Raw genomic sequence first — 12,501 nt, 5'->3', positions numbered from 1 at the left:
AATATCAATGTGATGTTATTAAACATCATGTGAATGTGCATTTATTGTTAAGAACACAAGGTTTTATATGATGATTATGTTTTGGACTGTCTCTTTAATTCAAGGCAAAATAGTGTAATGAGTTCTGTTTTGTGAGATCTGTTTGATAACAAGCCTGTGTGGTATGGTTACCATAGTGATGGTGGCCCAGGTCCTGTGGTGTTGAAATTCACGTGCCAGGTTTAACACATGAACAAAAGGCAGATACTGATGTTCTTGTTATTGCAGTCTTTCTGTCTCAGAGACTTTGATAAAAGAGAGAGAGACAAGAAACAGCAATTTCTGTAGTCTGCAGAAGGAAAAGGCTATTTTCTCTCTTAGCTATCAGACAAAATGCTGGGGAAAAGTGGTCTACTGGTTGAAGAGAAGGAACCTGGAGCAATTTAAAGACTGGAAGATTCAGCCTGGCGAGGCTGGGAGAAGGAATCACTGGAGTGGACCATGCTGCTGAACGTTGGTTTGGGAATTCTGAGGAGATGGTCACAGGATGTTCCGACTCAGCGAAATGAGCAGAAGTGAACCCGTTGAAGGCTGGGAATGACTGTGGACTTTCCCATAAAGGCTTCAATTCTATGGAAAGCATGCTGTATAAAACTGTTCACTTTTCAGCTTGCTCTTCCAGCAATTAACAGGGCAAAACATTTTTGAGCTTAAGGATGCAGGAGAATAGTTCCAAGTACCTGGGCACATTGCAAGGTGTCCTGCAGCAGCAAATTCCATCCCAATTAATTAAAATGGTTTCAAAAAGGAATTACTACATTTTATAGATAGAGGAGCTGAAAGGGTTAAATGGTATTATACAAGTTGCATGGACCAGGCCTGTATTCCATAAGCATATTTAATGGTGATATTGAGGTGTTTAAGGTGATGAAAGATTCGATAGAGCAGATAGAGGTGAACTGTCCCCTCTAGTGGGGCACAGCTGAATAAAGGGTGTGGGATATGCAGTGAGGGGTTATTGGTCACATTAAGACATTAATAAGGTTTATCTTTTCTGTAGTTTAGAGTATTGGTTGCCTCCTATGTAATGGTTAGTCGATGTTGCACACTGCGACCTTCTCAAGGGCAGTTAGGGATGGCAATAGATGCTGGTCTTGCCAGGGACACCCCCATTCCATGAATGAATAAAGAAAAAAATCAGGCATCTTTGTGGCTTGCTATACCCAAATTTCTGGGCTTACACTGGTATGACATGGCAGATGATGTGTGCGAGGCGGACCAAATCCACAAGGGAAACTTGGCCATGCTGTCGCAACAGTTTTGCAATTTGTATTTTTTATGAGAAGATGTGTGCATTGAATTCAGAAGTAATGAGAACACCAAGATCTTTGGAGATTTTAAAAATTAAATTAAAATATTTATTAACAAAATAAAAGATTTCAAGTAAACAAAGAAAAATAGATTTTAGATTTAAAACAAAACCAGCAAGTTAATACAGTGGAATTCCAAATGGCTTTCCCAACCTCAGTCACATTACATAGCAGACTTATGCACAAATGTCTAGAGGCTTTTTGAAGGCTGTTTCACACATTCCTGATAAATCTTATATGGCCCTCTCCTCACATAGCCTTTCATTCTCCTATATATATAAATGTCTCTGTCTAATATGTAAATTCCAGTGTTCCATATGTCTTTGAAGCTGTATCTTTCTCATAATATAAAAACTTTCATGTTGCCAATATTGCCAGTAACGTTTGGGGAAAAATAAACACATTCCTTAGCCTTGCTTATCTGACTAATTGTAAACAGACTAATATCCCTTTGAAATCTGAACAATCCCTTCACTTTTCTAAAAATGCAAATTCCCTTCACGCCTTACATGCTAAGCCAGCATCCATGTTTACTCATTAGCATTTCAAGCACATTTCTACCCCTAGCTTCTTTTGATAATTCTAAACTTGCAGTCTATCTGACTCCAAATGTAATAAAATCTCACAGACAGACCCAGCTATACTCACACCCATTAACCTACTTTACAATAAGCCAGAAAATATTATGAAAATTGTAATATAGCTGTAACAGTACTTTGGTAGCACATTACTGGCATCAATGCAAGAAACTGGCTTGAGTTGGTCCTTTGCATGAAGGGTTGCCCAGAATCGTTTCCTGAAACCAAGCCCAGATCTGCTCCTTCCTTTGTGGGTTTGCTACGTACTGGCTAAAATACCTCTGAATGTAGTTTTAGAACTTTGTGTCCTCTTTAATTTACACGGAATTTATCCCAGTTAACACAAAGATAGTTGAAATCCCCTCCTATTACTGCCCATTGTTTCTGCAGTACTCAGCAATTTGCCCACAGGTTTGCTCTTCTATCTGCCCTGACTGTTTAGGGGTCTGTAGTATTCTCTCAGATGTGTGATTGCTGCTTTTTTTGTTCCTCAGTTCAATACTTAGGGCCTCATTTGATGCACCTTCCAGCATATCATACCTGCTCACAGCTGTGATTGTTTCTTTTATCAGTATTGCAACCCCCTCCTTTTTTATCCCTCCCTCTATCCTGTCTGAAAGCCCTGTAACCAGGAATGTTAAGCTGCCATTTCTGCATTTCTTTAAGCAATGTTTCAGTGATAGCTGTGATATCATATTTTTAAGTATCTTCCTGTTCCTTCTGACTTATTCATTAAACTTTTTTCGTTGAAGTTTTATATCACAAATCACAGAAACCCCTTTCTTGTTGTCTATTTCTAGCCTTTGTTTCCTCGGTCTTCAATACTCCCTGACTTTCTGACCTCTTTTTCTAGCTTTTTTTCTCTTCCTTTTGAATCTATGTTCAGGTTCCCAACCCCTGCTAAGCTAGTTTAAACTCCCCCCACCAAGATATTGGCCGTGGTCCTGTTGAGCTGCAACCTATCCAACTTGTACAGGCCCTACCTCCCCCAAAGCCGGTCTCAATGCCCCAAGAATCCAAAGCCCTCTGTCCACACATCCAGCTGCATTATCCTCCTATTTCTGCACTTACGGGTGTATGGCACCTGAAGTTGACAAGGAAGTTGAGATGCATCCAAGGATGTTGAATGAAGTGAGAATAGAAATTACAGGGGCACTACCATAATCTTTCAGTCTTCCCTAGACTCAGGTGGTGCCTGAGGACTGGAGAATTGCAAACATTACGCCCTTGTTCAAAGAGGTTTGTAAGGATAAGCCTAGCAATTACAGACTAGTCAGTTTAACTTCAGTGGTGGGCAAGATTCTAGAAACAATAATTCAGGATACAATTAGTAGTCACATGAAATGTATGGGTTGTTAAGGAAGAGCCAGCATTGGTTTCTAAAGGGGAAATTGTGTTTAACTAACTTGCTGGGGTTTTTTGACGAGGTAACAGAAAAGGTCAATGAGGGTAATGGTGTTGACGTGGTGTACATGGATTTTGAAAAGGCATTTGACGCATTTCCACGCAACAGACTTGTGAGAAAAGTTATTGCTCATGGACTAAAAGGGACAGTAGCAATGTGGATACAAAATTGGCTGAAAAACAGGAAGCAGAGAGTAATGGTCAATGGATATTTTTCAGGCTGGAGGAAGGTTCATAGTGGAGTTCCCCAGGGGTCGGTATCGGGACCCTTGCTTTTCCTGATATATATTAATGATCTAGATCTTGGTGTGCAGGGGACAATTTCAAAGTTTGCAGATGATACAAAGCTTGGGAGTGTTGTGAACTGCAAGGAGGAAGTTGTGGAACTTCAAGAGGACATAGGCAAGTTGGTGGAGTGGACAAATAGGTGGCAAATGAAGTTCAATGTGGAGGAGTGTGAGGTGATGCATTTTGATAGGAATAACACGGACAGACAATATAAAATAAGGGGTGAAATTTTGAAGGGGGTGCAGGAGCAGAAAGACGTGTGTGTATATGTGCATAGATCATTGAAGGTGGCAGGACAGGTGGAAAGAGCATTTAATAAAGCATATAGTACCCTGGGCTTTATTAATAGGAGCATAGAGTACAATAACAGGAAGGTTATGCTGAAATTTATTTAAGACACTCATTAGACCTCAGCTGGAATATTGCGTACGGTTCTGGGGACCATGTTATAGGAAGGATGTGGATGTATTGGAGGGAGTACAGAAGAGGTGTACAAGAATGGTTCCAGGGATGAGAAACTTCAGCTATGAGGATAGATTGGAAAGGTTGGGGCTGTTCTCTTTGGAGAGAAGGCAGCTGAGAGGAGATTTGATAGAGATGTTCAAAATCATGAGGGGGTTGGACGGAGTAGATAGGGAGAAGTTGTTCCCACTCGTAAAAGGATCAAGAATGAGAGAGTACAGATTTAAAGTGATTTGCAAAAGAAGCAAGTGTGATGTGAGAAAAAACTTTTTCACATGACGAATGGTTTGAGCCTGGAATGCACTGCAAGTAAGTGTGGTGGAGGCAGCTTCAATCGAGGCATTCAAAAGAACATTAGATGATTATTTGAATAGAAACGATGTACAAGGGTATAGAGAAAAGGCAGGGCAATGGCACTAGGTCATAATGCGCATTTAGAGAGCCGGAGCAAACATGATGGGCCGAATGGCTTCCTGCGTCATTAAGATGCTGTGAAATAATTCAAGGATTGCTACCTTTGAAATCATACATTTTAATTTCTTTCCTAGCTCTCTAAATATGTCTCTGGGATTTCATCCCTCTTTTTACCTCTGTCATTATTAACAAATGGGCCATGACCTCTGGCTGTCACTTCCATCTACTACCCCCTCCCGCCCCTCAGAATGTTCTGCAGCTGCTTAGAGACATTTTGACCCCAACACCATTGAGACAACATATCATCCAGCACTAATATCTGCAGTTGTAGAAATGCCTATCTAATCTAACAATTGAATGCCCTATCAGTACTGCTTTCCTGACTTTCTGCCTTCCCCTCTTCACAGCTGAGCCACTCATGATATAGTGGACTCAGCCTTGGCTGTAATCCCCAGAGGGATCATCGCCCTCACCAGAATTCAGAACTGAATACAGGTTGGAGAGTGAAATACACTCAGGGGACCTCTGCACTACCTGTCTGGTTCTGCTTGACTGCCTGGTGGTCACCAATACCCTTCAGCTGCAGGATGATCACCTTCAATTTGAGTAAGCTCAGATTTCCTCACCTTCAGTGATATGGGTAAGTCATTGAAAAGTTTGCACCCTTCCCTTTTTTTTCCCCCTTGTTTCTCTCTATTATGGTTTGGTTGATTTACTCTTTGGAAGGATTTCCTGCACTGATAATGAAACTCGCATTTTGAATTTCCAAGTTGGAATCTCACTTTGCAAACTGAGTAACTTGCTTAATAACAGAGTTGGTTAAGTACTTTTGTTCGTTATCTCATCAAACAATTAGCTAGTTTAAAATAGACAGTTAACATCTTTTAAAATAGAGGTTAAAAGAATTTCAAACAAGTTGACGTTCATTATTAATTTTGCGCAACCTTCGATTTAGCATGGCTGTTATTAATTTTCATTTATTTCTGCAGGATAGAGGAACAGCAATGGAAATTGAATGTGTGGACTCAGAACTCACAATCCTGAAACTTGGGACTAAGTCAGAGAAATGTACCAAGAGTTTTGTAAAGGTATAGTTGCCTACTTCAGTTTTCCAGCTCCGTTTCTTATTTTCATTTTCCTGCATCAACCATTGTGAAACTGAATTATTACATCATTACTAGAATGATATAATAATTAGATGTGTAGTTTATGAAATATGCAGATTTTCTACAAATGAGAATAAAATCCTATATATATATATAGATAGATATATAATTTGCGTGTTAAGAAAGATTAAACGGTTCCAGTTTCATTTAGGCTTTGTGTGTGAACCTTGGTGCCGGGAAGCCTGGATGTACTTCTGACAAAAAGGTCAGGTCTTATGTTTGTATACATATATTTTTAATGAGGTTTCACAAATCCTAAAGTTAAAGAGATGGGTGAAAGATGGGTTAAAAGTTTAGTGATTCTGGTAAAAACACAAAGTAGAAAAGAGTGGAATCATCACAGATTTGCACAAAGTGTGGTAGCGGGTGGGAAAAATGTCATTTCACTCGCGAGCCGCAATGGCAGGTTTTCCCGCCATCTTGTCCCGTTCTAGGCATGTCCTGTCTCCTTAGCAATACATTCCCAGGAAACATGTCAGATCGCTGCCAGGGTGGCCTCTGATTTGTCCACCCCACCGTCATCCCAGGCAATTAGTAATCCGGGCTCCGTATTTTAAAGGGTGCCCCTGCACAGAGCTAGCACTCTGTAAGGGATCAGAAACTGCTGCAAAGCCATGGCTGCCAAAGGGAGGAAACATGCTGCCTCCAAATTTAGTGAGCCCACCCTTGGGTGCCTACTGAACGCACTGGAGGCCTGCTGTGAAGTCCTCTAACTCTGCTCTGGGTGAAAACCAGCAAGCAAGGTCACCAATCCAGAATGGGAGGCAGTGGTCAGCGCCAATGCCCTGCAAAAGATGACAGCCACCCAGTGCCGAAAGAAGATGAATGATCTCCTGTGTTCTGCCAGAGTAATTCACTTTTCTCACCAATGTCAACTCTCACACTCGCATCCACAGGGATCTCACTCACTGCTAGTTCAAGGGACAACACCATTCACTGTCTCACACACACCTTCATCTGCCCTGTGGATCATGTCCTCATCCTGTCCATGGCACCACTTGCCACCCACACATGCCAGGCATCCTTCTCATCTGGCCTGGCAGGTGTCTTGCCTACACTCTCCCCATCTGTATTCATGCAGGACCAGTTGGCACAGAACAAAAAGGAGAGGTCGCGGACTGGTGAAGGAATGCCCGACATCAAGGCCCTCACAGACCTTGCGAATAAAGTCATCCAGCTGGCCCCGATAGTTTGGAATGTTCCTGTGCTGACATTGAGGTCAGCGGTGCTCAATCAAGCGAGGATCCAGCAGCGCAACATCCATCAGGCAACCATACTGTGAGTCAGTTCCCCTGTTCTGCAGTCCCCCGCCATGCACTACTTATCTCTCTGTGCTTTTGCGGCCACATCTGGGAAGCAGCTGAGGGGGTCCACAAGCCTCAACTCAAGCTCCAAAGACACCTCAGAAGATGAATCTGATGCCACCCTCATTGAAGGCCTGTCACAGCGCTCATCCACACCCTCTGCCAGCGCAGAGACACACACCTTGGTGGGACCTAGTTCTAGAGTAGCCTCGGGAGTCACAGTCTGGTGAGCACACTGCACTGTCTGATCCAAAGCAGGGGGAGGCAGGGACCTCCCAGGTTTCCTACACCCTGAGGACTGCTGAAGGCCAAAAATCTGCTGAGTCAGGACAGATAAGGATCCTATGGACGCGATCATACCTCCGTTGCTGGAGCCACAAAGGCAAGCTCGGGAACATCAGAAAGGGATGTCCCCACGAATCTTGTGGCTGTGAGGGGCCCCCGAGCGTGCCTGCCTCATCACTGGCATCCTCACCTTCGAAGACCTTATGATCATCATCCCCTTCGATGTCGTCCTCATTGGAGGTGATGTGCAGCTCCTTACCTCCCCCTCAGCCAGGTCACCCCACTATAAACCAGCACCCCCCCCCCTCCCCATTGCAGTGTCAGGTAGTGAAGCACGCAGCAGGTGAGGATGATGTGCGACACCTTCTGGGGACACTGGATTCTGAGGCTGCTGCATGGGCATCATCAGCCATATCCTCCCATATCAGCCCTTGTCCCCTGGAGCCAACCCTGCAACCTCTCAGGACCTTGGAGATGTCAGGGATCTGAGAGCTGCTAAGGATGTACGAGTTGTTGATGATCCCTGGGGATTGTGCACGGACCCTGTAGGATGCATCTTCGGCTACTGGACGGCATGCTGTGACCTCAGCTCAGGTGCAGGCATTCTCCTAACTCACACTGCAAGGCTGCGCTGTTAGCTTGAACCATGATGGCTAGCGGTCCATACCTTAATAAAGACATTGCAAGGGGCTGTGAGCGCCTCCACCAGTGACTGCGCCATAGCAACCTCTCGCAAGGCGATTGTACAACTTGCCGAGTCGACCATTTGCTCTGCTGCCCCCTAAAATGCACATTAATTTGCAGTCTGCGCCTGAGGGGGTAAAAAGTTCTGGAGCACTTGGTGGCACTTTCATGCTTTTACCTTGATTGAGTAGGCAGAAAAGCTTATGAGGCCCGATTCCAAGCATGTCAATAGAACTGCTGCTGAATGGTTTCAGCTGTGGAAGAATGCTCAGTTTTGACAAGCTTTTCCAACTGCGTGGCTGCTTCCCTTCCTGCTCACCCCACCCTTCTGGCATGTGCTTGAGCATTTCTTTCAGTCTGTGCTTCCTTGCCCCCCACACCCCTGGCATGACCCACACTGGAGTCCTTGCCCTAGCACTGCACTGAAAGCCAGCTGGGAAAAAGCTACTGGCCTGTACCACCACCACCACCACCACCAACCCCCGCCCTCCCCCCTCCAAAAAGCGAATCTGTGGCGCCTCTTCCTTGATGTCCTACAGGCGATACTCATGAGAGCTGTTGAAGATTGTGTGCACTCACTGCCCAGGTTGCCAGGTGCTTGCCTTTTAAAGGCAGTTGTGAAGTACACCATTCTGAATTCACGCCGATATGGCGGTAAATTTGACATGGAGGTATGATTCTAGTGAGCTGGGCTGATAATGAAATGCTAACGTATTTGAAATTAGGTTCCTGACGGGTGGCGGCAGAAATGCGGCCCGCCATTGATTGGTGGAGCGGATGATTAAAAATAAGGGGTCACCCATTTAAAACAGATGAGGCAACATTTTTTCACTCAGAGGGTCATGGGTCTTTGGAACTCTCTTCCTGAAAAGGTGGCGGAAGCAGAGCCTTTGAATATTTTTAAAGGAGAGGTGGATAGATTCTTGGTAAGCAAGGGGGTGGTAGGTTATCACGGGTAGGAGGGATGCAGATTCGAGGTTACTTTCAGATTGGCCATGATCTTATTAAATGGCAGAGCAGACTTGAGGGGCTGAATGGCCAACTCCTGCTCCTTGTTTGTATGTATGTTCATATTGTATGTAGAGTTTATTCTTGGTGTTATAAGTTCATCAGCAGACTCCAGTGAATTTGTTCAGTAACTTTCCTCCACAGTTTCTTAAAAAAAAGGTAGGATTGATAAAAACAGGAAAGTGGAATTGAGGATCAACCATTGAATAGCGGAGCAGATGTGATGGGCTGAATAGCCTACCTGCTGCTACATCTTATGGTCTTATGGTCTATGAAGCCAGGTTTCACTCTGGACTTGTCCAGTATTAACGTCAATTGGGATCGTAACAATAGTAGAAACATTTCTAGAATGTTAATTATCAGTTGGAATGTTCCCTAACTTTTGGTGTTTAAACATGCATATTGCACTGCTTGGTCACTTAAATACTGTTAATTCAGAATTTCTGTAAAGCGAATGATGCTAATTACAGATATAAATTTAATTCCTTCATGTTCATATGGAAACTTAGATTAAAACTTAGATGTTTGATTATACAATGAATTTTGCTGTTAATCTGTTTTTGTCATTTTCCATTCCATAGCATTGCTTGAGAGTAATTAAGCGAATAGATGAAATTCTGCAGAATGCCATACGTGCGAGGAATTGGAATCTAGTTCAGGTTGTGTGCGTAACTCAGTGGAAGCTCTGCCTACCTTTGCTTCAACCTAATTTGCGTAAGAATGTGTCTAAACAACTGATCAATGTGGCAACAATTCTCAGTGATCTTGACAGGTAACTATAATTTGCAACTGTTCCTCTTTTTTAAAATCAGTATCAAATGTTCCCCAAGCAGGTGCAGTGGGTACATTGCGGTATAGCAGTGATAGATGGGTGGACAGGAATGAAATGGGTCAGGAATCTGTGCTGCCTGTGCTACCAACATTTGCATTTGGCAGATGGAGAAGGGAAATGTGATTAAGGGGGTCCATAAAGCACCCCAGTTCCCGCAGTGCCCACCAGGCATGGAAGGCCTCGATGGTGCCGGCAGACACTGCGTACTCCCTCTCCAGGGACACCCAGCTGCAAATGTAGCCACGGAAGAGGCGACCCCCTCGATCGCCCGCTGCCTGGACCTGTTAATGGACAACTTGGCCTGGCCCAGGAGCAGGTTCACGAGGAGGCCCTCTTCCTTCCGGCCCCCCCTCCGCACCGGGTGCCCGTGGATCAGGAATGTGAGGCTGAAGTGCAAACAAAACATCAATAAAAGGTTTTTAAATAACTGAAAAGGGAGTGCAGCCTTCAACAACTTACATAAATGTGGCCCACGGACTCCACAAGGCTGCAAAAAGCGCGGGTCTCTTGGGAGTCCATGAACTGACACGCCCTGGGTTGTAGGGGACTGCTGCTTGCAACACCCTCCACCCCAGGTCCCCGATGAAAAGCGGGAGGACACCTCCGTAGAGGGCCTACCAACAGGGACTTCCGCCGCCGGATGGCAACAAGGCACGCCAGAGAGTGTCCGGGTGCAGGCAAGGGCAAGGAAGTGAGAGGTGTGCAGCAGCAGTCTGTATAGGAAACTCCTCCGCGCTGTACTAAAGGACACGGAGGGCATTTCCCCGAGGTGGCTCATATTGTGGGGCACCAGCACCCGAGGGAGGGTTTGGGGCTTGGGGCCAATGTGGAATTCCGTCCGAACAGGGGAACGCTCAGACGGAAGACCACCGCGCAACTGAGTCACCTCGAGACCCAGTATAACATCGGGACCAAGCACGACCATCTTAAGGTCTTGAATGGCATCGGCCGCGAGCCAGACATCCATGGACGCGCAATGCGCCAACTCCTGTTGAAGCATCCAACCCACTCCTCCACCACCCAGCAAGTCCCCGATCCTGTCACCCCGGTAGCCACAGCCTCCTCTCTGCCAGCCACTGAAAGGGACAGAGGGGCAGATTCCTGAGCAGCAGCTCTCTGATGATAGCTGCTACTCCTGACGGGGGAGAGCTGTGTCGTGAGGTGACCATATTCCAGACTTTGATCAAGACGTGGTAAAAGACGGGCAAAGCCTACCAGGAGCCATGAAGGCCCCTCAGGTCTGTGAATAGGAGCTGCAAGTCATAACTCAGGCCATGCACCTGGTGGAAGAAATATGTCGCCACGGCACACCATTTCGGAGGGGGCTCAACGTAAAGCCCCGCTGCAGGGCCTGAAGGCAGAAGCTCGCCACCTGGGTGCGTAGACACACCAGCGCTTGACCGCCCTCCACAAGCAGGAGACTCAGAACCTCAGCAGTGACCCAGTGCAGCCTTTTGTCCCAGGAGAAGTCGATGAGCATTCTTTGGCTTTTTGTGACAAAGTCCAGGGGCGGGGTCAAAGTGACCAGCCAGTACCACAGCATGGCGGCAATCAGCTGGTTTATGACCAGAATTCAACCTCGCTTAAGGAGAATTAGCTCTTTTAAAGCCAACCAAATAAACTAAATTAACAAAATGAGGGATAATGTAAACACAGCGCCTAAGTTAGGTTAGCTGTAAAACCAAAGACAAAGTTTAAATAAAACATACAAACATCAAATCAAAATGTGATTAAGAGGGTTGATAAAGCACCTCAGTTCCCGCAGTATCGGCAGAGAAGAAAAGAGTTGACGTTTCGAGTCCTCATGACCCTTCGACAGAACTACATGTTCGACAGAAGGGTCACGAGGACTCGAAACATCACCTCTTTTCTTCTCCGCCGATGCTGCCAGACTTGCTGAGTTTTTCCAGGTAATTCTGTTTTTGTTTTGGATTTCCAGCATCCGCAGTTTTTTTGTTTTTATCAGTTCCCGCAGTGCCCAACAGGTACGGAAGGCCTCGATGGTGCCAGCAGACACCGCGTGCTCCCTTTGCAGGGGCACCCGTCCGCGAACATAGCCATGGATGAGCGGCAAACAGTCAGGTGGGACGACCCCCTTGATCGCTTGCTGCCTGGACCTGTTAATGGCTAACTTGGCCAAGCCCAGGAGCAGGTTCATGAGGAGGTCCTCCTCAATCCCGGCCCCTCCCCGCACAAGGTGTCCATAGATCAGGAGCGTGGGACTGAAGTGCAAATAAACCAGTAATAAGAGGTTTTTTAAATAACTGAAAAGGTAGTGCAGCCTACAACAATTAACATAGACATAGTCGACGGACTCCACAAGACCACAAAAAGGGCAGGTATCTTGGGAGTCCGTAAACTGACACATCCTACGATTATAGGGGACTGCTGCTCGCAACACCCTCCACCCCAGGTCCCCGATGGAAAGTGGGAGAACACGTCCGTAGAGGGCTTCCCAACGGGGACCTCTGTCATCAGACGGCAGCAAGGCACGTCAGGGCATGTCCGGGCAGCGGGCGAGAGCAAGCAAGTGAAAGGTGGGCAGCAGCAGCCCGTACAGGAAACTCCTCCGCGCCGTGCTAAAGCACACGGAGGGCATTACCCTAAGGCAGCTCATTTTGCGGGGCACTGGCACCCGAGGGAAGGTTCGGGGCTTGGGGCCAACGTGGAATTCCGTCTGAACAGGGGAACACTCAGACCGAAGACCACTGTGCACCTGGGCCACCT

At 45.9% G+C, this 12,501-nt stretch overlaps 1 protein-coding gene across 1 annotated transcript in view; it reads left to right on the top strand.

Annotated features, from left to right (window-relative positions):
• Window positions 1–12,501, top strand: part of LOC121289677 (cilia- and flagella-associated protein 46) — a 243,587-nt gene that overhangs the window by 31,076 nt on the left and 200,010 nt on the right. Inside the window, exons 9-10 of the mRNA XM_041209300.1 lie at window positions 5,485–5,583; window positions 9,524–9,714. Coding sequence (XP_041065234.1) covers window positions 5,485–5,583; window positions 9,524–9,714 — 290 coding nt within the window. The remainder of the gene's footprint in view (window positions 1–5,484; window positions 5,584–9,523; window positions 9,715–12,501) is intronic.

Source organism: Carcharodon carcharias, chromosome 17 (assembly GCF_017639515.1).
Source record: "Carcharodon carcharias isolate sCarCar2 chromosome 17, sCarCar2.pri, whole genome shotgun sequence".
Taxonomy (NCBI): Eukaryota; Metazoa; Chordata; class Chondrichthyes; order Lamniformes; family Lamnidae; genus Carcharodon; species Carcharodon carcharias.
This window is presented reverse-complemented; position numbering and strand designations above follow the sequence as displayed.